Consider the following 23,060-nt stretch of genomic DNA (forward strand, 5'->3'; position numbering starts at 1 on the left):
GAGACTCTGAATGTGGTTGTGGGAAGGAGGAGGCACCTTCTGATTCCAGCAGGGGCCACCACAAGGGACAGAAAACTCTCGAGGAGGGATGAACTCTGAGGTCAATGCAGCCAGCAGGGAGGGTTCTAGGGCCTCATGAAGGGTGAGACTGCTGGCCTCCAGGCTTAACTCCAGTCCTTGGACTCCTTAAATGAGGAGAGGTTAGGGGGGTGTCCTGGTCCTCCTCCTAGGCCAGATGTCACCCATTTCCAAAGCTTGCCCCTGGTGGGAGCTCCAAGGCCATGGGGACAAATGGTGGAGATGGGAGATGCTAAGCTAAGTCTTGACATAGCATGATGGGGTCCTATGTGTCGCCTCTAGATGTGTGTATGTGCATCCATGGAATGGCGAGGCTGTGCATAACATGTGCTGTTCATAACACGGAGAGTGTCTTGCACATGTGCGAATGAATCATATGCCGTCATGTTTATCCCACGGGCCTCTTGCATATCACGTATGTGAGGTTTTTCCCACGAGTGTAACTCCTTCATTTCTATCCCGAGACTGCAATCTTTGAAGGCTCCTTGAGAGTTCCCTTACCTTTATCCCAACCCCACACCCAGCAGGGTGAGACATTCTGGTTTCTAGAGTGTGTATGAACAGGGTCAGTTTATTGGAAACAGACAGCTCAGAGACTCCTCAGAGAGAACCTGAACTCCAGGTGGACAGGATTTGTATGTCAGCCTAGCATCTCTTCCCTCTCTCAGATCCTAAACGAGCCTCCAAGTGACTGGGGCAGCCCCATACCATGCTCCTATTTGACCCAAGGCCCAAAGTTAGAGGGACTAAATGAGAGGGAGGCAGGAAGCAATGATTATGTATAGAGGTAGGCGGGGCTGGGGCCAAGGCGGTAGGCGGGGCTTGGACTAAGGCAGCATGACCAAGACTGGCTGTCACTGCTGAGTAGCAACCACACCATACACCATTATCTTCATTTTAGGCACATCTCGCCATCAGCTGTCAATGAGCGCTGTATTTTACTTTGAGCTCAATACACTACCCAACATCCTAGAGTCTCGATGCTCAGGAGACACAGTGCCCAGTGACCCTGAACCTCTGATTGTAAATCTCGGTTTTGTGTTTCAGAATGCGAATGGGGAATCTCCTTTTGATTTTTTTTTTTTTTTATAATACTGCATGCTTCAGGTGGGTCCTATGAGTTCAATTTTCTTAGCTATTTGAGAGCCAGAGGGAAAGGAGATGGGGTAGAAAGGACAAGGGCTGGCTTTGTGAGGAAAGTGAAATGGAGCCTTTTGCAAAACAGAACAGTTGTGTGTACAGCTGGCCACCCCTCCTGGGAGAGAAGTGGTGGTAAGACTATAGCCATTCTCTTGACTGTCTTAAAGTTGACTTGCTACCCCAGGTGACAGAGACAATAAAACCCCCTTCTCTGTGTCTCCACATACTCTGTGTCCAGCTTGGGGTCTGCATCTAGATATGCGAAGGGTGGCTTTGAAGAAATGAGCGGGGCTGGGAGTAGCTCAGCTCCCAGGAGTATCCCAGGGCAATGTGTAGTTGGTGTGGGAAGGGAAGAGTTTTGGAATATTCTGGTCTTCAGCCCCATAGAGATGTGGTATTCAGCAATTTCAGAATCTGAGTAGCGCTAACACTAGCGGCTGCACGAATTGCTACCCACCCCCACCTTCATGCTGGAGCTCCGCCCATTTCCACAGCCCAGGAGCCCTTGGGGCTCGCAGGGGATGTAGAGTTCACCGGTGCCCACCACGTTGCAGCCCCCACTGTTCCTCAGGACACCCGTGGTCCCGGTGCAGTATTCGGTCCTCAGCATGGGCGTGCCCATCACACAGGGCTCGTAGAGTACGGCACCTTTGGAGCTGCTGACAGCTGTGGGGACAGAAAAATATGCTCAGTGCCACACGTGGGCCATCCCCTACCCTGGGCCATCCCAGTCTCTGAACCTCCCGGCGCTTCTACCTGGCTCCAAGGATCCATCTACCCTCCCTAATCATATTCAATGCTTGGAAGCACCCTATACATTCACACATGCCCCCCCCCCCCCGCTCCCCCTCCCCCGCCTTTCCCTGAAGTCTCCGTGAAGCTGGGAGTGATGCCTGACTCCTCTCACAGATTCTCCTCGCCTTGCAGCTCTCGCCTGACCCTGCTGCTAACCCTCCAGCAAAACATCCTTTGTTCAGGTGGTGACTTGGGTGGGCAGCCTTGCTGGATTTTCTCCACCCGCACAGGAAGTATGGCAGACATGCTCATCCAGTGGGGATGTGAGAGGCTCCAAGGGCTGGGTGGAATGTGATGGGTTTCCACCTGGGAATTCTACCCAAACCCCAGATCCTGAGTCCAGGATTCATGACTCAGCTACTTACAGATATTCACAGGCCCGATGCCTTCACACAACCTAGAGAAAGAAGGGAAAAGATGTCAGGCTCCTGCCGCGAAGGGAGCCCTACTTTCTGCCCTCACTGTGTTAAGGGGTGTGTGGGGGTGTGGGGTGTGGGCTGTGGGGTGTGGGTGGGGGTGAGACTGTGCTTTGCTTCCCAAGACTGTGGGATGCTAACAGCAGCAGCTACCCTAGGGAGACAGGATAGCAGTCGCCCTGGTGCCCATCTGCGCTCACCTGTGCTCCTCGCCCTCCAGCAGGCGCCTGTAGGTGGCGATCTCGATGTCCAGCCCCAGCTTGCAGTTCATCACCTCTTGGTACTGCTTGAGCAGGCAGGCCATGTCCTGCTTGGCCTTCTGCAAGGCCTCCTCCAGCCCTGCCAGCTTGCACTTGGCATCAGTGAGGGCGGCCTCTCCCTGCTGCTCTGCCTGGGCAATGGCCCCCTCGAGCTTGCATCGCTGGGGAGTGGGCACAGGAGAGGTGTTACTGGGACTAGAAACACAGAGGAACAGGGATGGGGTTGTGGCTAATAAATAGATGGTAGAGCCTGGCTGGTTCTCACAAGCCTAGTTGAACTGAGTAGGTCTAACTTTATAAGTAACTTAGTCATGTTGAAGGTCAGGATCACAGGGTGAGAGCCTGAGTTTAGTCTTCTGCCTGGCTACTTCTCTGACAGCAGGGAACCTGACTTTGTGGGGCTGCTCATGCGGCTGGTGGGCAGCTTGTAGAGGCATCTTGCTTCCTGTGAGACAAGGTGGCCCAGGCTCGTCTCTCTTCCTCACTGACGAGGTTTGTCCTGCCCTGGCATGGCCCAGCAGGAAGGTGGCCCTCTGGTAGGTTCTCCCAGCCACTCCGGGACCTTACCTGGCCTTTGACTGCCTCAATGTCCTGCTGCAGCCGCTGGATTAGCTTGTTCATTTCCAGGATCTCATTTTTGCGGTTGCGTAGGTTGTCACAGTGGTTCCCAGCCGTTAACCTCAGCTCCTCATACTGCCAGGACAGAAAGGTGAGACCCCAGCCCTTCACTGTGGCATCTCTTGGCCCCTTCCTCACTGTCCCCAGCCTCTTGTCCATTGGCTTCCTAGCTTAGGTGCTCCATGACTGTGCTCCATGACAATACTTATCTCACATCCCATTTCTTCCTAGCTTAGGTGCTCCATGACTGTGCCCCATGACAATACTTATCTCACATCCCATTTCTTCCTAGCTTAGGTGTTTCATGACTGTGTCCCATGAATGTACTTATCCCACATCCCATTCCTTTTTGGGTTCTCATCAATGCCAGGTGTCTCGTGTGGCTGCTCCTTATTCCTATGTCACGCAACCCCAGTCTCTGATCCCTACTCTCCTAGATTCCTCCTTTTGCATCGGATCCCTTCTCTGCCCCAGAGTCTGAGCTCTCCTGAGGGTTATTTCCATTTTCCATGTCCTGTGGACTTTAGAAGGATTGCATGTTCAGCCTGGGGTTGGACAGTCAAAACTAAAACAATGTGATATCTTGCTTTGGCTGACTTCAAAGCAACAAACAGACATCAGAAATCAGATTCAAAGTGAAAAAAAATTAAGTTAGCCACTCTTCTCCTGCTCTCTGCTTATGTGCATCGCGTGGCCTTTGAGAGCAGGTCAAATGTCAATGTTCCTGTTTGTCCAGACTTCATGTGCTGCCCCCCCCCCCATTACCTGTGGGAACCCTCTGCTTGCCCTTGGAAACTGCTGAGTGTTCCCATGGGCTTGGGTGTGGCTGGACCATAGACTCCTTCACAACAGGGGCATTCTACCATCACCATATCCCAGTATCCTATTTAAAGCCACACTCCACAGCACCCCTGTGGGTCACCCTCTCTCATCTTCTTCATGACAATGCTGTGTGCCTGCCCTTGGCTCTGTCTCCAAGAAGGAAAATGTCAGGAAGGCAGGCTTGCTGCCTATCCCTGTCCCTGATGCATCTGCAGCTCCATGCTCTGCGCTCCGCACGTGAGAGATGCTCAATGAACAGTTGCTGAATGTGGGAGCCAGAGGGTGATTGCATGTACACTGTACATTACACAGACAAGCCATTGAGGCTGAGATGACATGGCTTGTTAGATCCAGCTGCCTCAGGGCTCCCCTTGCCCTCCCAGGAAGCCCCTAATTACTAAGTCTGGAGCACCCTTAATCACTGTTTCTTCTCCAGCACCAGTAACACCCAAGCCAGCGGCCTCCACCTACACTGTGAAGCTCAGAACCCCCTCTGCCACCAACACCAATTATACTGATTGCATGCTGCTTAGAGGGCCACTCTAGTGAGTCTATGGATAAACAGAGCTGGGGACCTGGCACCCTGGTGACAGGGCTGGCCTGTGTGTGTGGTCCATCTGCTTTGCAGAGACCCGACGTGGCAGAAACAGCAGAGCTGGGATTTCTGTGGGTTCTTTGGTGTTGTGGGGGTGACCCAGACATGTTAGGTCCTTAGTTATTCTTGGGGCAGAGAGCAATGGGACCCTGTCTTCTGCTTCTCCCCACTCCCTGCCTTTGCCCCCTCCTCTGATGTTTCTCTCAGCCCCTCTGTGCCCCAGCCTTACCCGGCACTGGTACCAGGCCTCTGCTTCTGCTTTGCTGCGGCTGGCGATGTCGTCATACTGGGCCTTGATCTCGGCTACGATGCCGTCCACATCCAGTTCCCGGCTGTTGTCCATCTTCACGATGACTGAAGTCTCTGAGATCTGAGACTGCAGCAGGCCGATCTCCTAGGGAGATCACGCAGGAGGAGTGAGCACCGAGGGTGCAGCCATGAGAGGAGCCCACTCAGATGTCCTACGACTGTTCTTGCTCTTCCCGGCCTATAATCCCCAGCCTGCTCCCTGCCTTGTCTTTGCCCTTTATCCCTATGGTGACCCAGAACTTCTCTAAGGGAGACCTGACAACCATCTATCTGGATGACTCTGGGGGAGTCTCACTTCCTGAGTGCATGAGATGTCCCACTAGTACTTGCCGCCACCCTCCTGTCCACCCATGTCCCTCTGGAATTTGCCTGACAGATCACCCAGAAGACCTCATGGCCGTGAATACCTCCTCAAACAGGGCTTTCAGGAACTCAATCTCATGTTCTAGAGCCTCCAAGTTGGTTTCCAGGTCAGCCTTCACCAGGAAGGCTGTGTCCACGTCCTGTAACACAGTGACAGACCATGACCTGAATCGGGTATGCAGAGCCATGCCCAACACTAGTCAAGCACTGCCTGGACAAGTGATGGCAGGGATGGCTGTGGGCTCAGGGCTCTTCTCTGAATTCCCAACTGAGGAGCTGGGTGATTGCTTCTGTGCCTGTGGTTAAGTCGGCAGTTATTTTGTTTCTTACTTAACATTAGCCACATGGGCAGGCAGTTGCCTGGGAAGGCAGATTCACAGCCATTCCCCTAGCTCTGCGCTTAGCACGTGAGAGATGCTCAATGAACAGTTGCTGAACGTGATCCCATGTAAGGTAACAGAGGACGTGTGGAGATCAGGGCCAATCCCTGTTTCTAGGCAGGGTGGAGTTGAATGGGATGTCAGGCATTTTTTTCCAGGGCCAACACGAGAGACCAAGGGAGAGGAACTTGTTTGTGGAAGAGGTCTTGGGACATGGATGGGATGTGAATAGGGCTGGTATTTGGATTCTTCCCTTCACTATATACACCGCCTCACCTTCTTCAGGGTGACAAACTCATTCTCAGCACAGGGACGCAGAGACAGCTCCTCTTCGTACCTATGGGGAGGGGAGCATGGCTTTGGTTAGGGTGTAGAGTTTGGAAGAGTCTCCTTGGGTCAGGTGCACTAGTTGTGCCTGTTGGGCTATGCTCTAGCCTTCTCTCCAGACCCTCATGGCTCTTTCCTTCTGGGGACAGACTCTTGTCTCTAGAATACCTCAGTTACCTTTCACCCTGCCCCTTCTCACCGCCAGCAGCCTGCTTCTGTGATGATTCATGCCCTAGGATACTCAAGGCTACCTCATTCTCTTGCTGCAGAGGAAGCCCCCTCATCTAACCATTTCCTTTGGAAATGGGAGCAAGGTCATGCTCCCAGCAGGTCATCTTTCCCAAGCTGTTCTGAGGTGGCATTAGACCCAGGGAGATTCCCATCTGATCCTGTACCTCTTCCTTGCCTGCAGGGTATGCCTGGCCCCTACCTGAAGCCCAATGGTAGAGGTAGCAATTACCTACTTACCAAAGCACAGAAACAGTTCAGGTGCACCCCTCCCACTTCTTGGGGGCTCCCTGGCCCACATACTGTACCCCAGACAGAGGGGATGGGAGTCAGGGTTCTGTCTGGCTACAGAGACTGATGAGGAGAGCCAGTCCAAGCTCCTGGTGCCCATCTTTCTTTGGTCCAGCAAAGCTCTGCCTAGCTTTGACGAGGAGGTCTGGAGATACTGTCTAAGTTCAAATCCCCACTTTGCCACACACTAGACATAACCAAACTGGGTGGGTGATGGCTTTTCAGGCCTCATTATTCACAGGGGTATCCCCAGTAGAACTGGGGCAACCCAGGCCTTTCTCAGAGGGCTCTTATGAGTTCGTTGACACCTGTAATGTCTTCTGAAAGTGCACTGGCTGGGACAAGTGTTGTGCAAGAGTTTCCCATTGTGGTTGATGTGCCAGAAGGACCTCATATTTTAAACCCAAAGATCTCATTTTGAGGTGCGAACCAGTCCAAACTTGCCTCACTATGTACTTCTCAAGGAAGGCATGGCCCCTCTGGGCCTGGCCTCTGCTCACTCCCACAACCTGCCTGTCAGTCACCTGCTCCCCTCTCCCTCCTTCCATTTCTTTTCAAGTCTACTTGGCTCTCAATTAATAGATAAAAAGTTAAAAGAACTTTTGAGACAGAGTCTTACTCTGTAACCCTTAAACTCACTATGTAGTTCAGGCTAGCCTAGAACTCACACTCCTCCTGTCTCTGCCTCCTGAGTGCTGGCGTTACAAGATATGTACCACTATACCAGGCTTTGGGTATATTTTAGAAGAAGGAGTCTACTGGAAGAAAAATTATCTATCAAGGTCATGGTCCAAATATGTCCTCTGTCCCTGTCCCCTTTCTCTTCTCTCGTTTGTGGTTCTTCTTGGCACCTGTTCACATGTGTAAAGGGTTTTTGGTGCTGTGGGGTAGGGGTGGGCACTACATCCTAGCACAGTGCCTGTCACCAAGAATGGTTGGCACTTAACAGTCATGTCTCCAACGTGGCTCTACTCTACTGACACGTTCCTTGTCCCATCTTCTTGTCTCGTTTCTCCTCAATGGAAACTTGCGTCTCCCATCCCTCACCCAATATGTTCCCATGAGGCTGTGGGCAGATGGACTCCTACAAGGTGGGGAATCTCCATTTCATTAACATCGAGTGGCAGGCTCAGGGCCCATCCTCAGGGTAGTGGGTGAGATGGGATGGACAACAGAAACCCATGGTCCCTCTAGGGGACGGCAGGGAAGACAGATGTCAGGAGACAGGGTGGGGATGAGGGGCTCCTGAGAGGAAGGCTTGTCAAATGGAGAAGCCACAGAATCCTGGGGGAAATAACACTGGGGGTGATCTGGGGACTAGAATGTAGTGCTTAGTGTGTAAAGGGTTTGGCAAAATGGAATCCCAAATAGGGGTGTAGCTGGAGCAGAGACTTGGGGCTCCATGAGTGGCAGGTGAGAGAACTTTTTCAGCAAGGCCTTTCCAAGCTCCCATTCAAGCAGGGTGGAAGGAAGGGAGATGGGGCAGAGGCACACTTCACGGCTCCCACTGTGGGCAATGACATGGATGCCCTGCACTACTCAGTTGTTTTCGTGTCGGGTTCCCTGCTTTACATGTGAGGAGATGGGGGCCTGAGCTAGCTGGTTCTGCAGCTCGCTTGCTCTAGTCCCTTTGCAGCGGCCACTTACTTTTTCTTATAACCCTCCAGCGCCTCCTGGAGACTGCAGAGCTCGGCCTCTAGTCTGCCGTGGTCCCCGGACACACAGTCCAGCTGTCGCCGCAGGGCACAGATGTAGCCCTCGAAGAGCGGCTCCATGTTGCTCTGGCAACTTCTCTGCTGCTGCATGAAGTTCCACTTGGTCTCCAGAAGCTTGTTTTTCTGCTCCAGGAACCGCACCTGCCCCGAGAATGGGTTGTCACCATGTAGAAAGGACAGGGAGACCATCGCCAGGTCTCTGCAGAGACTAACACCCAGAGGGATGTATCTTTGTGCCTCCTCACATCTTCCCCCTCAGTGGTCCATGTTGGGGCCGAAAGACTACTGTCCCAAATGCATGGGACAGTCCACACAGAACTCTTTGGCTGGCCGCTTGGAAGCCCCATGACCTGGATCATGCCCTCTCCCCTTGTGAACCTCTCCCTGCTATGAGCACACCCACACATGAATGCCCAGGTTCAAGGGCACAGGTCAGGTAGGGCAAGGGTTGTGCCCTAGCTTTGTTAATGCTTCCTGCTGCTGCTGCTCTACTTTATGTGGTGGCTTCTGAAGGAAGCGGACTCCCAGTGATGCAGGCAAGTTGTGGTCCACCTCTTGCATTCTTTGTGGGTTGGACTCACGATTGGAAGCAGCTGCATGAGTTGATCTGGTCACCTATGTGCCATGCAGAGCATAGTCTGGAGCCTTGCTATGGAGTTCCCATAGAGGGCCTCTTAAGATAGCCATCTCGGAAGGGATCTAGTTCAGGTTGTCAGTCTTGTCAGCAACTGATTTTACCCTTTGATCTACGTTACTCTGATCCTCTTGCCTTTACCCCCCCCCCCATGTGTTACAGGCATGTACCACCATTTCCTGGCATCACCGATATATGTGTATAGATTACCTCCTTTGAGTATCTATATCTATATCATCCCCAAACCAGGCAGCAAAATCTCTGAGTCTGAGCTGTGAGCAGCTTCCATAGAGATTCAGGGTAAGAGGAGTGGGCTCTACCAGGACTCAGGACTTCTGACTTCTGGCTTAGGGATGTTTGCCCCAGTCCTTGGAGTTTCCAAAACAACATGTAGTGCTTGGCAGGGATTCTGAGTCTTGAGGGTATAGAGACAAACCCAGGGGGATTAGGGATGACAGGCCAGCTCAGTGCTACTTAAAGGTAGCATGCCACTCTGCCTTGTAGCTTCCCAAAGTTTTGGTTTGGGGGCTGCCAAGTGCAAAACTTGGATAACAGCCACCTTGTGCTCTGAACTCTGTTCCACATTTGCCCCACCCCACTCCTAAACAGATGGAAAATCTGGGGCTCAAGATGTTTATGATCTCCGCCTTCAGGCCTAAGAGTCTTGGAATAGCCCAGGTACACAGGAGGCAGTTTTATTCCTCATGTGGAAGGCCATTAGCTCCTGAGCCATTGCCATCCCTTTCCTATTACTTTGGAGGTCTCTCTGACAGTTTGCTCTCTGATAACCTTGATAATTTGTCAGATGACATGCTGAGAAAGGTCATGTTCTAAGAAGAAGAAGAAGAAGAAGAAGAAGAAGAAGAAGAAGAAGAAGAAGAAGAAGAAGAAGAAGAAGAAGAAGAAGAAGAAGAGGAGGAGGAGTGTGCAAGGGCTTGGACTGGGTGTGGTTATGTGTGCCTGTAATCCAAGTACTGGGACAGAGGCTGGAGGAGCGCTGCAAGCTTCAAGCTAGTTTGGGCTGGGAAGCAGGACATTTCAGTGAGAAATGGTCATGGAATGCTTAAGAGGCCGATGGACAAATGCCCCTTCCTGTCTCCCAGATAGAACAGGTCCAGGACACTCTCTGCAGCGGCTCTTGCCCCGTCCCACCCTGGCTGCTCCTACCTTGTTGATGAAGGATGCGAATCGGTTATTCAGGCACTTAATCTGCTCCTTTTCATCTCTCTTCACCCTTTGCACGGTCGGGTCAATCTCCAGCTCCAGGGGGACCAGCAGACTCTCATTGATGGTGACAGGGGTGATGCAGGCAGAAGATCCACAGGTGGCTCCCGCTCGGTACCCGAAGCCTGGCATGCCGCATCTGGAGGCCACACGGGGCCTCCCGAAACCCACGTTGCACAGGCTCCGAGAGCCAAGGCAACCCAGGGCTCGGAGGCCCCCGCCACCCCCGGACCGACAGGGCGCCTTGCTCACTTCATAGTGGGTGACCATCCGGGGCATGATGGCTGAGCACGAGCTGAAACTCCGGTTGCCACATCTGGGGCTCAACTGGAAATTTCGGCATGACATGACTTTGGGAGGCAGAGGTGGATCCCTGGAGAGAAAGGAGAATGGGGACGGGACTGACCGCACCGTGGCTCAGCGTTTCCCCTTTTATTTGGCGGGGGCTGGGGGACTGGACTTGTTCAAACCCCTAATCACTACTAAATCAGGTTTATGAGCTTGGGGTATTGGCAGTTGCTAGGTACAGGGTGCAAATTAGGGTAGCCAGGAGCAAGAGGGAGCCAGTGGTCAATGCCGGGAGGAGGGGTTGTCCCATAAAAGTCCATTTGTCCTCCTTCCTTGTTTATGGAAATGATGAAAGAGGCCAACCATGCACTTATGGATGTTGTATCCAGTGGCTTAGCCTCCAGGGAGAGAGAGGATTGTGGGACTTTGGGTTGCTCATCGAAGGGGGCTTCCCTGAGACGGAGGCAGGGCAGAGACTTTAAAGACTTTGTTTACTAGAGGGTTGTCTCAGTGTCTTCCCATAGGCACTTCACTACTCCATGGGCTTCCAGACACCCTTAGACGGATCCACGGAGGAAGACGCTCTTCGTGGTTTACCACTCCTTGTCCCTGCATTGGAAGCCCCCATGCTCCTGCACAGCTAGGTCAAGGGTCCTCCAGGCACAGATACTGGGTCCACAGCACTCATCCAGACAGGCTGCAGGAGATTGGGAGGAGAGACCTGAGCATGAAGAGAGAAGAGGGAAAGAGAGGAGAGGAGCAGAGAGAGGAGAGGAAAGAGGAGAGGAAAAGGGAGGAGAGAAGAGAGAAGGAGAGGAGAGGAGAGGAGAGGAGAGGAGAGGGGAGGGGAGGGGAGGGGAGGGGAGGGGAGGGGAGAGGAGAGAAGAGGGGAGGAAATGACACCTTCTCCTACACTCTGTGTCCCTGCCAAGCATGCCAGTGTGAAGTCTGCACTGTCATCAGCCCCCCAGCAGATGGTGATGAGACCTGCTCCAACCTGGGGGTGCCTGTGGGGACAGTATTGCCCTTGGGAATGTTCCAGATGGATCCAAGCTTTTTTCTTAGCACGTGATGCTCAAATACCCCTCAACCTTTTACTCCCCTTTCTACCCACCTGATAGACCAGAAGACTTTCTTATTGAGATTAGGTCCAGGTCACAAGTCCAGAGTATGGAAGTGTGGATTAGGGGCTTTACTATGATCCAAGACCATCCTGGGCCTTTTCTATCTATAACCTCAAGAAGTATGGAATCTAATATGGGGTGGTGGTGACAAGGCTGGGCTTGGACCCCATTCTGTCTGCACTCATGTGCTTTGTAGTTTCAGAGGAAGAATCCTGGGTTCAGAGCCTGGGTCCCTTGCCTTGCCACCTATACATCAGCGGGCTGGAATGTAAAACTGTCGTGGGCCTTGGGAATTCTTGTCTAATTGGGCCGTTTCATGATGCCCTCTTAGCTTTGGATCTGAGAGTGAAGGGTGTAATTAGAGGTCAGGTGATGGTTGGGAGGCAGATGAAGAAGACTGGGCTGGGGTGTTAGGAGGTGGAGATGGGAGTAATAGGGCCCAGGAAGCGGTGTGAGGAATAGTGGTAATGCTTCGGGGAGGATGGGTAGTGGGCTGAGCCACGTGGATACCACAGAGCCACCACCCTCCTCCCTCTGTCTCCAGGATGGATGCGGGTCTCAGGAACCCTAGGCTCAGGGAAGAGGGCAGCATCCTTCACTGCACCTGTGGGACCATCTGTTCCCAGAGTTCACAGTTCTGAGCTTCCCCCTGGGTATGAGACACAACACACTCAGTGAACAACGTCATGGGTGCTCAGTGACATTTTATTGCAGCAGTTTTAGGAAATAGGCATGCATGAGAGGAGCGGACAGCTTGGGAGGTTTGGCTGCTACTCCGAAGCTGTTAACTTTCTGTTCACACGGCACAGCAGACGACGGACCAACTGCCTTTGGGAAGTACTTTGTTCTTGAACTCGTAGCAGGTATTTGAGGACTCACAACCCTTCAGACTAAACCACTGTGAAGACCAGGTTCCACAAACCTCCGTGCAATTCCTTCCTATAACCTCACACTCCCTCTGTGCAAACAGGAGTGTCCCTGTGTCCCTGGAGCAAGAGTAAGCAGCAAAGATCTGCCTTTCTCTGACTGGCTCTGCCTTGAGGGATTAGAGAGTCTTCTTTTAGCCAGGACAAGGGATGCATGGTCCTCACAGCTCAGAGTCACTCAGGAGTCGAGAATCAAAGAAAGGTGACTTTGGGCCACCAAGGTCAAGTTTAAAGTTCCCATGAAGGACTGAGAGCCTCTTGTGGTTGCAGGGTCCAAACAGATTGCGAAGGACTTTCTGCACTTCCCTACTGCTTAAGGGGAAAGGTGTAGCCTAGGGCAGTTGAGTCTGTGTGGGTAGGGGAGGACTTTGAGATCAAGAATGGGTGGGGTATCTCTGTGGAGACCTGCCTGGAGGCAGAAGGATGATAACCTTAAAACTCACAGGCCACTTGGTATCTGTTCCTCTTGCTGGGGACTGCGGGCATGGGCTAAGCATCAGGCCTTAGTGCTGGGGAGATGGGGGCCCGGGGACAGTGCCAAGACGAGTGGTACTTTAGCTCCGGTAACTCTTCTTGGTGGATGATGTCTTGGAGACAATTCTCATGCTTGAACTGCTGCCGCTCACGCTGCGACCGCTGGTGGAGCTAAAACCTCCGCTGCCTCCGCCCCCGTAGCAGAGGCCACTCCCACTGTAGCCGCCTCCGCTGTAGCCTCCGCCACTCACACACAGGCCACCACCTCCACTGTAGCCTGTGCCCCCGGAGGAAGAGACCACAGCTGAAAGAAGAAGGAACAGCTGTCATTGGCAGCTGTCAGACATCCCCCCCATCACTCCTCTCCAGGCTGCCTCTCCTGCACAGTGCTTGGCTCCAGGCAGCTCTCTCCCCAAGGAACCTGGGAAGACAGACAGCTGCCTCTTGAAGCAGCAGGTAGTAGGGTGAGCCTGACTTCAGGTCTCCTCACTGCCTGCCTGAGTATCAACATCCATACGGGACTCTGTGACTTTTAAAGCTTTCACAGCTGTAGTGTACTGCTCCCTCAATATCATTATGTCAGGGACCCCCTGTTTACAGACGAAGAGATGGAGGTGCAAAGAGATCAAGAAGCATGCACAAGGTCACCTCTGCCTGAGTCCAGGTCTTAGGCTCCTGGGCTGTATTGTCCCTTTCTCTATTGGGGCTCTACATGAGAAGGAACATAAGGGCTCAAATTTGCATGGGGATTTTGGACACCAATATCAGGACAGATCCAATGTCCACCTAGATCTCCCTGACAACTATTAGAATCTCCTCAGCTTCATTACTCAATGTTAGTGTCTGCCCTACTGCTTCAGCAATCATGAGCTCCGCTCTGTATAGGACCGTGCCCTAGCCTGTCAAATACTTGAAGCAGTAGCCGCCTGTCAAATACTTGAAGCAGTAGCCCGCCCTCCCTCTGGGAGTCTGTTCCTCCTGTGAGGCTTCTTTTGATTCTTTCTCTAGTGGGCCACAGACTCTGGCTTCCCTGATGTTCTCTGACCCAGCCAAGGCCCAGGGGCTCTCATCTCCAGGACCAGGACTCAGTGACACCATACCACCTAAGACAGCAAGAGATCACCCCTTCGGGTCTCCTCCTGGATGCTCAGGCCATGTGGAGATGTCTGTTTTACTTGCTCAGCTAATTTGCTTCAGTTCTATGTAAGTGGCTATGTACGTGGGGCAGGTCTGTAAGTGGCTCCATATTTCTGCCAGAATAGCTGAGTGCTGGGGACCCTGGCTGCATGGGGAGTCCTGTCTTGTGCAGGCTCCTCTGAGGCTAGGCTGGACATGTGACCACATCACAGTCTCTCAGGGATAAGAGGTCCCCTGCAATGTCTAAGGACACTTTCCCAGAATAAGAAACAGACCCTGGACTCCTTCCGTAGAGACAGGGAATGCTCAATGCTCTGGACACTATTGGGGAAGGAAACCAAGGAAAGGAGAGGGGCTTAATGACATATTCACCCTAGTTGCTCATTTTCAAATCTCAGGGATGCTAGGGACTCCCATTTGCCTCTCCTCCCCCTCCACTCTTCCATCTTCCTGAGACATTTACTCACAGATGTTCACGGCACCAACACCTTCTCCAGTGAGCCTACAGCAGATGGAAAGAGAAGGCATGTCACTGTGGAGGGCCTAGAGAGCTCTGGGTCCCTCGCATACGATGTCATCAGTGTTGAGCACATGCTGTGGGCCAAGCTCCGTGTTTAACAAACTTGACATTTATCTCATGAGCACTAGAAGCCAACAAAAATACAGAAGCGGCAACCTAGAGAAGGAATCAAGTCAAGATAGAGAAAGAAACAGAAACTGAGAGAGACCCCATGCCAATGAGGCAGAGTGGAGTAAAGTGTAAGATGATTTAGTGTTCTGAAGGTCGATACCAAAGGCACTTGGGAGTGTTATAAGGCCTAAGTCACAATGTCCCTGCTTAGGAATGTCTAAGAGTCTGTGGCTGCATTTACCTCGCAGCTTTGACCCTGGTCCAGGCCCAGCTGGAGGAGGAAATCTCCGAGAGAATAGCAAGCAGCATTGGCATCTGAACTTGGCCTTTCTGTGTAAGGGCATTGTAGTCAGTAGCTCATGTGGCCTCTGGAACACACTATCCCGCTCTGGTAGCATTGGTCTGGGCCATGATGGGAACCCACCTGCACTCCTCGCCCTCCAGCAGCTTTCGGTAGGTGGCGATCTCTATGTCCAGGGCCAGCTTGACGTTCATGAGCTCCTGGTACTCTCGCAGTTGACGGGCCATGTCCTGCTTGGCCTTCTGCAGGGCATCCTCCAGCTCGGCCAGCTTGTTCTTGGCATCTTTGAGAGCCAGCTCCCCGCGTTGCTCGGCATCGGCAATGGAAGCCTGGAGTGTGGCACACTGCTCGCAGGAGAAAGGAGAAGTCTGTGATACTGTTTGTGGATCCCATGTGGGTTAGATTAACTGCCCCAGAATATGTTAATGCAATGGAGGTCAGAGTATTACGTCTGAAGATAAGATTGTTATCAGTCCCCAAGGATAACATAGAGTTATCTGGATGAGAAAATGGCTTTCTGTGTTCTTTCTCTGGGCAGTGGGTAAGTACATAACCAAGACAAGAGTGACCATGTGCCCATGGTCAGAGGAAAGGCCTGTCTCAGTGTACATCCCTAGTCCTGAGAGGCCCTCATTCGAGAGATTTCCATCGGCATTGACTGAGTTCAGCCCATGTCCTGGATAGCTTTATGCTAACTCGACACAAGGTAGAGTTATCAGAAAGGAAGGGACCTCAATGCCTCCATAAAATTGGCTGTAGGGGATTTTCTTAATTAGTGACTGATGTGGGGGGGGGTGAACCCATTATGGGTGGTGCCATCCCTGGCCTGGTGGTCCTGGGTTCTATAAGAAAGAACGCTGAGCAAGCAGTAAGCAGCATCTTCCACGGCCTCCGTCATCAGATCTTGCTCCAGGTTCCTGCCCTGCTTGGGTTTCTGTCTTTGACAATGAACTTTGCTATGGAAGCCAATTTCCCCCAAGTTGCTTTGGACACGGTGCTTCGTCACGGCAATGGTATCCTTAACTAAAGCAGCCCAGACCCAAGCCTTCCCCAATGCAGAGGCATGGATGGGATGGCCTTTGAGATATTGGTCCTACCTGCTTCTTCAGATTGTCAATCTCAGAACGCAGCCTCTGCATGGCCCGGTTCAGCTCAGAGATCTCCATCTTAGTAGTACGGAGGTCATCCCCGCGTTGGCCAGCAGACCTCTGCAGCTCCTCATACTGGGAGGAAGAAGGGACTTTGGGTGAGGAATGTGTGCAGCCATCAGGGATAGCCAGGTCCAACGAGTGAGGGCTGTGACTCCCCTGACTTTCATGCACTGCTTGGAGGGTCCTAGATTGTCTCACCCTGCCCACTGAATCTGTTGACACCACATCTTGCTCTGGACTTGTTCTCCATATCCACACACTTCAGCCAACAGCAGACACTTGTGGCTCTTCCCCCTGTTCCTGTTCCTGGCCTCTCTTCCCTCTCTTCTGCTCTATTCATCTGACCCTCCCAGACCAGCACCATACATGTGGGGATGCTTTATGATAGGGAATCTTCCTCCTCATACATTTGTCATGACACCAGAGCATACTGTCTCCATGACTCCTAGCTCAGAGTATCTACTCCAACTTGGGAAATCTCAGTCTGTGATCTATATATAAAGTCTTTGTGCCCAGAGCCTTGGTTCCAGCTGGCTCCAGCTCTTTTTTGCTCTGTCCTCTTCTTGAAGGCATTAGGCCTTGGTCTTGACCTCATCCCTTCCTGTTGGCATGGTGGCTGCAGCTGACCACTTATGCCCGTTTCTTGTAAAGCTTTGGAGGTATATGTCATCTGTCCTGTAAGGAGACCTGGCATTTTTGCCTATATCTGACTATTCTCCTTGCTCCCGGTGATTTTGGCCCTTAGTAATGCTCAGCTCTAAGTTAAACTCAGCTACTTGGGTCCTCATTAGGCTGAGACACTGGAAAGGGAAGGCTCTTAATCTTTTTAGCCTCTGAAATCTCTAGTCCCTATGCCTGGGTAATTGGATAGATCTTGGCATCTCACCTTGGTCTGGTACCAGGATTCAGCCTCTGCCCGGCTGCGATTGGCAATGTCCTCGTATTGGGCCTTGACCTCAGCAATGATGCTGTCCAGGTTCAGGCTGCGGTTGTTGTCCATGGACAGGACCACAGAGGTCTCAGAGATTTGAGCCTGAAGTTGAGCCAGCTCCTGTGATTGAGCCCAGAAAGGACAGATGAGACAGGGCATCTATGCATATGCATATGTGTATGCACATGTGTGCAGTTTTTGTGCATGTATGCAGATATGTGTATGAGTGCACACATGTGCTTTGGAGATGGTGATTCCCTGGGGCAGGCTCTGGCATAGAGGTTCTTGCATGGTGGAATGCAGCTTCCTGTTGTCTAGGAAGCCCACTGACTGTCAGTACTGTGATATCTCACTCTCTGAGGAAGCCCAGCCCTTCACACTCAACTGAGACCACACCTTGGGCAAGAAGCCTGAGTCAGAAGGGACCAGGCACTGCTAAGTCCCATCCTTTCCCCAGACTGCCCTGTGCTCTGTTCTTAGGGATGGGGCATGAAGACGAGCTAGAGAACAAGAGAAGGGGCACCAGAGAAAAGTCCAAAAAGCAGGGTCTTGATTATGTCTGTGGTCTCCCTACATCCACAGAAGAGAACCCTGGTACTCCACAAAAACATGTCTTTAGGAGAGGCACGCGATTGTCATAACTGGTTAGAAAGCACCAGCGGGTTGGGTGACTTTTGCTGATTGATAAAATTGCACCAATTTATTGTGCTCTAAGAAGAACAGCAGTGGGGTGGGACTGGGCAGGGCTGAGCTGGGCTAAGTGAGCCACAGCGCTCAGACAGTTCTGTAGGAATCCTTTGAATTTGGTGACATGTAGATATTCTGTTTGCTCAACAGAACACACTTATACTAATTATTCTGGTTGGCCAATATTGAGTTTTCCACCCTTGGAAACTTCTTGTTACCCCCAGGAACCTCACTTCCCCCCACACACACTTCAAAGATCTGCTCCATGAATTGCAATCCACAGATGGTTTGGGGGGAGGGGCAGAGAGGAGGCCAGGAAAGAGATGACAGCTTGTGTGTGCCTCCCCCAGTGCTCCCAGCCTCCAGCCCTCCAGACAGGGTACCCGGGGTCTCACCGCTTCAAAGAAAGCTCTCAGGAAGTTGATCTCATCCATCAGAGCTTCCACCTTGGCCTCTAGCTCCACCTTGTTCATGTAGGCAGCGTCCACATCCTAGGCACAAAGCATGAGGTCATTCTGGGTCCCCCCCCCCCGCCCCCCGGTTGCCTAGCAGCCTCTGTAAATCACCTCTGAAGCTAGTGGAACAGCTTCAGCTCCCCAGGGAGCACATTGTCTTCCCTGAATGCTATCGAGTGGCACTGGAGAGATGGGAGGTCCACATAGTATGACCTTCAGGAGTGCCTGTCTGCTGCTCATCAGCGAGGACCATATGCAAGGGTCTCCTATGTCCCCTTCTAAGGTGAAGATGCTCCATCCTGGGTCAGAGGCTCCCATTGCCTATGAGCTCTTCCAGCCTCTCCCCAAAGACTGCATGGCCTCTCTCCTCACACCTCTGTCCATCCCATTTCCCTTCACTTCTCCTCTGAGCTGCTGCTCCATTCTTTCTTCAGTATAATCCTTGGAGGATTTTTTCCCCCCTTCCCTCTGCCATTCTCAAAGCAGGACAGCCAGAACTCTAGACTTCCACTGCTCAGTCCTCCTATGGCTCTGCCTAAAGATTGGTTTTGTATTCTGGATTCTGGGCTGAGGACCAGGTCCAGTTGGCTTCCCTCATCCTACATTGCCCCATGCAAGGAGAGGGGCTAGTGCCACGACTCACATAGCTTGGACATAGGAGTCCTGGATCCTGAACTGCTTCTAACTACCTCTGTACAACAAACTGAACCTCCCCAGACCCCAGTGTCCTCATGTTTAAAGTCAGACATGCCTCCAGGAAAACCATAGGCTTCAGTGAAAGTTCTGCCTCCCCCAGGAACCCGGCTCCAGTGAGACTGCCCTTGCGCTTACTTTTTTGAGTACCACAAACTCATTCTCTGCCGCTGTACGTCTGTGGATTTCCTCTTCGTACCTGTGGAAAGGGCCAAGAAGGATGGGTGTTGGGAGGAGGGCTCGAGAGTGTGGTTGGACTCATTCTATCTGGTCCAGTTCTTGAAGTCCTCTTGCATATCATCCTGCATATTCTTTAGCTCAGGGGTATGGCAGATGGGCACACTTGGAGAACATTCTGTGGTGGTGTGGTCCCCTCATACATATGTGGCCTGGAATCCCAAATCAAACACCCCTACTTCTGCTAAAAGAAAACTCAGACTGAAAGTGGCAAAATAGTATCATGCCTCTACCTGTGATGTACGTTCATACAGCCTGGATCTCCAAAGAAGCCCGTCCCTTCTCTGATCCCTCCTCCTCCTCCTCCTCCTCCTCCTCCTCCTCCTCCTCCTCCTCTTCCTCCTCCTCCTCTTCTTTCTTCTCCTTCTTGACTGGCAGCCCCTGGCCTCTAGCCTGGCTTCTGCCTCCCTGCTATGTACCCCCATATTTCAACCACACTGAACCCCGTCATGAAGGTGGAGTCTTCAAGCTGATAGGATCGCCCACCCTAGATTTCTCATCTTCAATTTGGCTGTACCGCCTATGGCACCCATGGCATGCTACAGTACTCTCTGTACACAGTCCTTTCAGAAGGGGGCTTCCTTTCCATTGCAGCCCATCCAGACTGCCTCAGAGTCAGGGCATCCCATGTTCCCTGCAGAAGCCAGACGGATTTTGTGGAGTTATTGTGTCTGGGAAACTGCATGTGGTCCTGGGACAATCTTTTTCTTCTCTATTCCTCCAGCCTCCTGGGTAGGGCTGGGGTGAAGATATAAACCCTATAAATGAACACTTAGTTGAATAAATGGAGGGGTGGAGTCTCTGGCTTTAATTCTTCACTTGTGATTTGCCCTTGGGTAACTTGGGTAAGTGAGCGAACGTTTCAGAGCCTGCATTTTCTGTCTGCCAAGGTTGTTACATCTGGACAAGCCTTGGGGCTCATTTGTACATTTCCTTGTTAATTCCATCCCTCCCTTTCTCAAACCCCAACCTCTTATACCTCAAGTATGTGTCCCATTTCCATCAGATGGGGCAGATGTAGAGAACTGCTGAATTCAGTGGAACTGGATAGCACCATTTCCTCTCCTTTTGCCCGACCTCCCCTGGTTCCATGGCTCTGGGCCACATAGATGGAGGACCCACTCACTTGTTCTTGAAGTCCTCCACCACGTCCTGCATGCTCTTCAGCTCCGTCTCCAGCCTGCTCCGCTCCCCTCCCAGGCACTCCAGCTGGCGCCTCAGGTTGGTGATGTAGGCTTCGAACATGGGCTCTAGATTGGTCCTGGTTGTTTTGTGCTCTTGGAGGAGGCTCCATTTGGTCTCTAAGACTTTGTTCTGCTGCTCCAAGAACCGCACCTGTCCCCGCCAAAGGAAAGAGACTGTGAAGGCTTTCCTCCTGCAGCCCCTCACAGGCTCTGTGATGTAGGACACCCAATAAATAGTAAGGGACCCTGCATGACCCCCAAACTCAGGTGGTGGCTTCTGCCTTCTCCCCTGAGCTGCAAGGAGCCTGGAATGTGGAGAGTCAAGTCAGTGTTGGTACAGTGGGCTTGCGAAGCAAATGACAGGTCCAGAGGGGCTAGGAGTTATCTGAATATACCAATCATGTTGACATGAGGTAACTTATGAAAACACACACACACACACACACACACACACACACACACACACTAGCTAACTAAGCCCAAACTGATTCCTATGATATGGGTGGGAGGGTTATGGCAGAAAATTCTATCTATCTATTTCTTTTCTGAGAGGATTGTTCAGGATCTGGAACTCAGAATCAGTTGTCTGTCATTCTAGAAATGTTAGTATAGGAGGTCATTCTGGAATTGCACTGAGGCACCTGGGCACAATCCTAGCCATGTCTCTCACTAGTCACGTGGCCCTGAGCAATCAGCTCCCTGGAGTTGCTTCTGAGTCCCCAGTGGTCTTGAGCTATTATTTGGTTTCTGGACCTAGCTCCATCTGATCCCGGTTCTGGGAACTGTGCCTAGCTTTTCCTCAACCTGAAGTCCTTCCACTGGGAGGGACTGGAATGTCACTTAGCTTCCAAGAATGAGGGAACACATGCCTTCAGAGACAGCAGTGCCCCCACAGGGTCGTTAACAAATGTTAAAGACCACTTTCCCTTGCCACTCCCACCATGGAAGAGAGAGTGCCCTGGCTTCAAGTCCTACCCAATCCATCCACCACTCTCCTTTCCCATCTGAATAAACCAGGAAAAGGCAGGTCCAGGATCTCCCCTTCTCAGCCAGGTTCCTGGAAGTCATGCCCTTGTTGGAATAACCCAGGCAGTGACACAGGTCACTGGATCGACAAGGTGACGTTTAAGAACTGGTGCCCGAGCAGTGTCTTTCGCTGGGTCTATCCATTCAACGAGGAGGCTTTTGTAGTTCAACAGAGCCACAAAGGGATCTGACAGTCCATCTGTTCCACCCACTGGGGCTTGAGAAGAGGGGCGGCTTTCCTCTCAGTAGTCTAAACTGCAGCCTGAGCTGGACACCTCTCAGCTCCACACTCTTCTTCATCCCAGGGATGTAGCCCGAGGGGTTCAGGGCTGCGATGGAGCTCTTTCCCAGCAGAGGCAGGAGACAGTGCACAATGGCATCAGGTCCCACAGGCCTCTCTCCCTGTATGTTTAGGACCCTTAGGAGCCCAAGTCACAGAGCCATTGGAACGGAGGCTGCAGTCACACACTTCATCTCACCATGCACACGGTATCCTACACCTAGGCTACTCCCAGGTACACCAACAGGGAAATACCTCTGCCTTGGGAAAAAGAAAGAGACCCAACGCACTTCTGTGCAATAAAGCCTTCGTTTCCTTATTGCCTTCCCTCCAATCTGTCTAGCTGAGCTCACAATCACTGACCACCAGAGTAGCAGTGTCTTTGTTGTGGGTCTAAGAACTCGGGATGGATGGAGGTAGGCACTTTTTGGCTACCCCATCAGCAGACTGCCTAGGCTCTGGGTGCATGCATCCTAGGAAGCCAAAGGTGACCTCAGGAAATCCCAGAAAGTAAAGATTCCAAAAGGCAGCTGCTTCAGCAGTGGGGACCCTGCTTGCCTCTCACCTTATCTATGAAGGAGGCGAACTTGTTGTTGAGGGTCTTGATCTGCTCCTTCTCCTCCTTTCGAACCCGCTGGAGAGATGGATCAATCTCCAGGTGGAGGGGTGTCAGGAGACTCTGGTTGACAGTGACTTCATGGATGCCTCCAGCTCCAGGGGCCATTCCACCTCCATATCCATACCCTCCATAGGCTCCCCCAACTCTGTATCCTATGCCGCTGACACCCAGACCACAGGCAGCGCCCCCAAAGCTGGCTCGGGTGGAGCGGTAGCCCCCACCGATGGAGATCCTCTTGTTACCCCCAAAGCTGTGTAGGCTTCTTGTCCCAAAACCACCCCCTATGCCACCTCCGAAACTCTTCCCGCTCTGGGACACAGAGACAGAGCTGAAACCCGGCCGACATCCAGGAAGGAGGCTAGCCGAGGAGGCACTGAAGTTCCGCGTGCCCCCAGACTTGATGGTCACCGAGGATCGCTGGGTCATGGTGGAAGTCGTTGTCAAAGGTCAGTGGAGCAAAAGAATGGCAAGAGTGGAGAGCCTTCGGAGTCTAGCTTGCCTGGGCTCACCTCGAGTTTTAATCCCTTTCAAGAACTGGGCTTGGCCAGAGTAGATCAAAGACCACTGTGTTGTGTTCACCCCAATGGCATGTCTGGCCACAACCCATCTTCCTGCCTGCTAATCACGGTGGGGAACACCCTACCCTGGGCAGGACCAGGCCTGGGAAGTCCAGCCTGAGGCACACCTGGGTCCAGAGCTCTCCACTTGCCCAGGTTCTCAG

The 23,060-nt window shown here is 52.2% G+C and overlaps 2 protein-coding genes across 2 annotated transcripts; both read right to left on the reverse strand.

Annotated features, from left to right (window-relative positions):
• Positions 1-1,155: 1,155 nt before the first annotated feature.
• Positions 1,156-10,599, reverse strand: Krt82 (keratin 82). The gene is made up of 9 exons (NM_053249.3): positions 10,139-10,599; positions 8,270-8,478; positions 6,053-6,113; positions 5,441-5,536; positions 4,954-5,118; positions 3,257-3,382; positions 2,630-2,850; positions 2,379-2,410; positions 1,156-1,884 (listed from the first exon to the last, which is right to left on the reverse strand). Exons 1-9 carry the CDS (start codon positions 10,541-10,543, stop codon positions 1,649-1,651), a joined length of 1,551 nt encoding a protein of 516 aa, NP_444479.2. The 5' UTR covers positions 10,544-10,599; the 3' UTR covers positions 1,156-1,648.
• A 1,696-nt stretch (positions 10,600-12,295) lies between these two features.
• Positions 12,296-22,890, reverse strand: Krt90 (keratin 90). The gene is made up of 9 exons (NM_177717.4): positions 22,286-22,890; positions 20,357-20,565; positions 19,132-19,192; positions 18,241-18,336; positions 17,114-17,278; positions 16,174-16,299; positions 15,200-15,420; positions 14,612-14,646; positions 12,296-13,311 (listed from the first exon to the last, which is right to left on the reverse strand). Exons 1-9 carry the CDS (start codon positions 22,763-22,765, stop codon positions 13,088-13,090), a joined length of 1,617 nt encoding a protein of 538 aa, NP_808385.2. The 5' UTR covers positions 22,766-22,890; the 3' UTR covers positions 12,296-13,087.
• Positions 22,891-23,060: the final 170 nt, after the last annotated feature.

This window comes from Mus musculus, chromosome 15 (genome assembly GCF_000001635.26).
Source record: "Mus musculus strain C57BL/6J chromosome 15, GRCm38.p6 C57BL/6J".
In the NCBI taxonomy this organism is placed as follows: domain Eukaryota; kingdom Metazoa; phylum Chordata; class Mammalia; order Rodentia; family Muridae; genus Mus; species Mus musculus.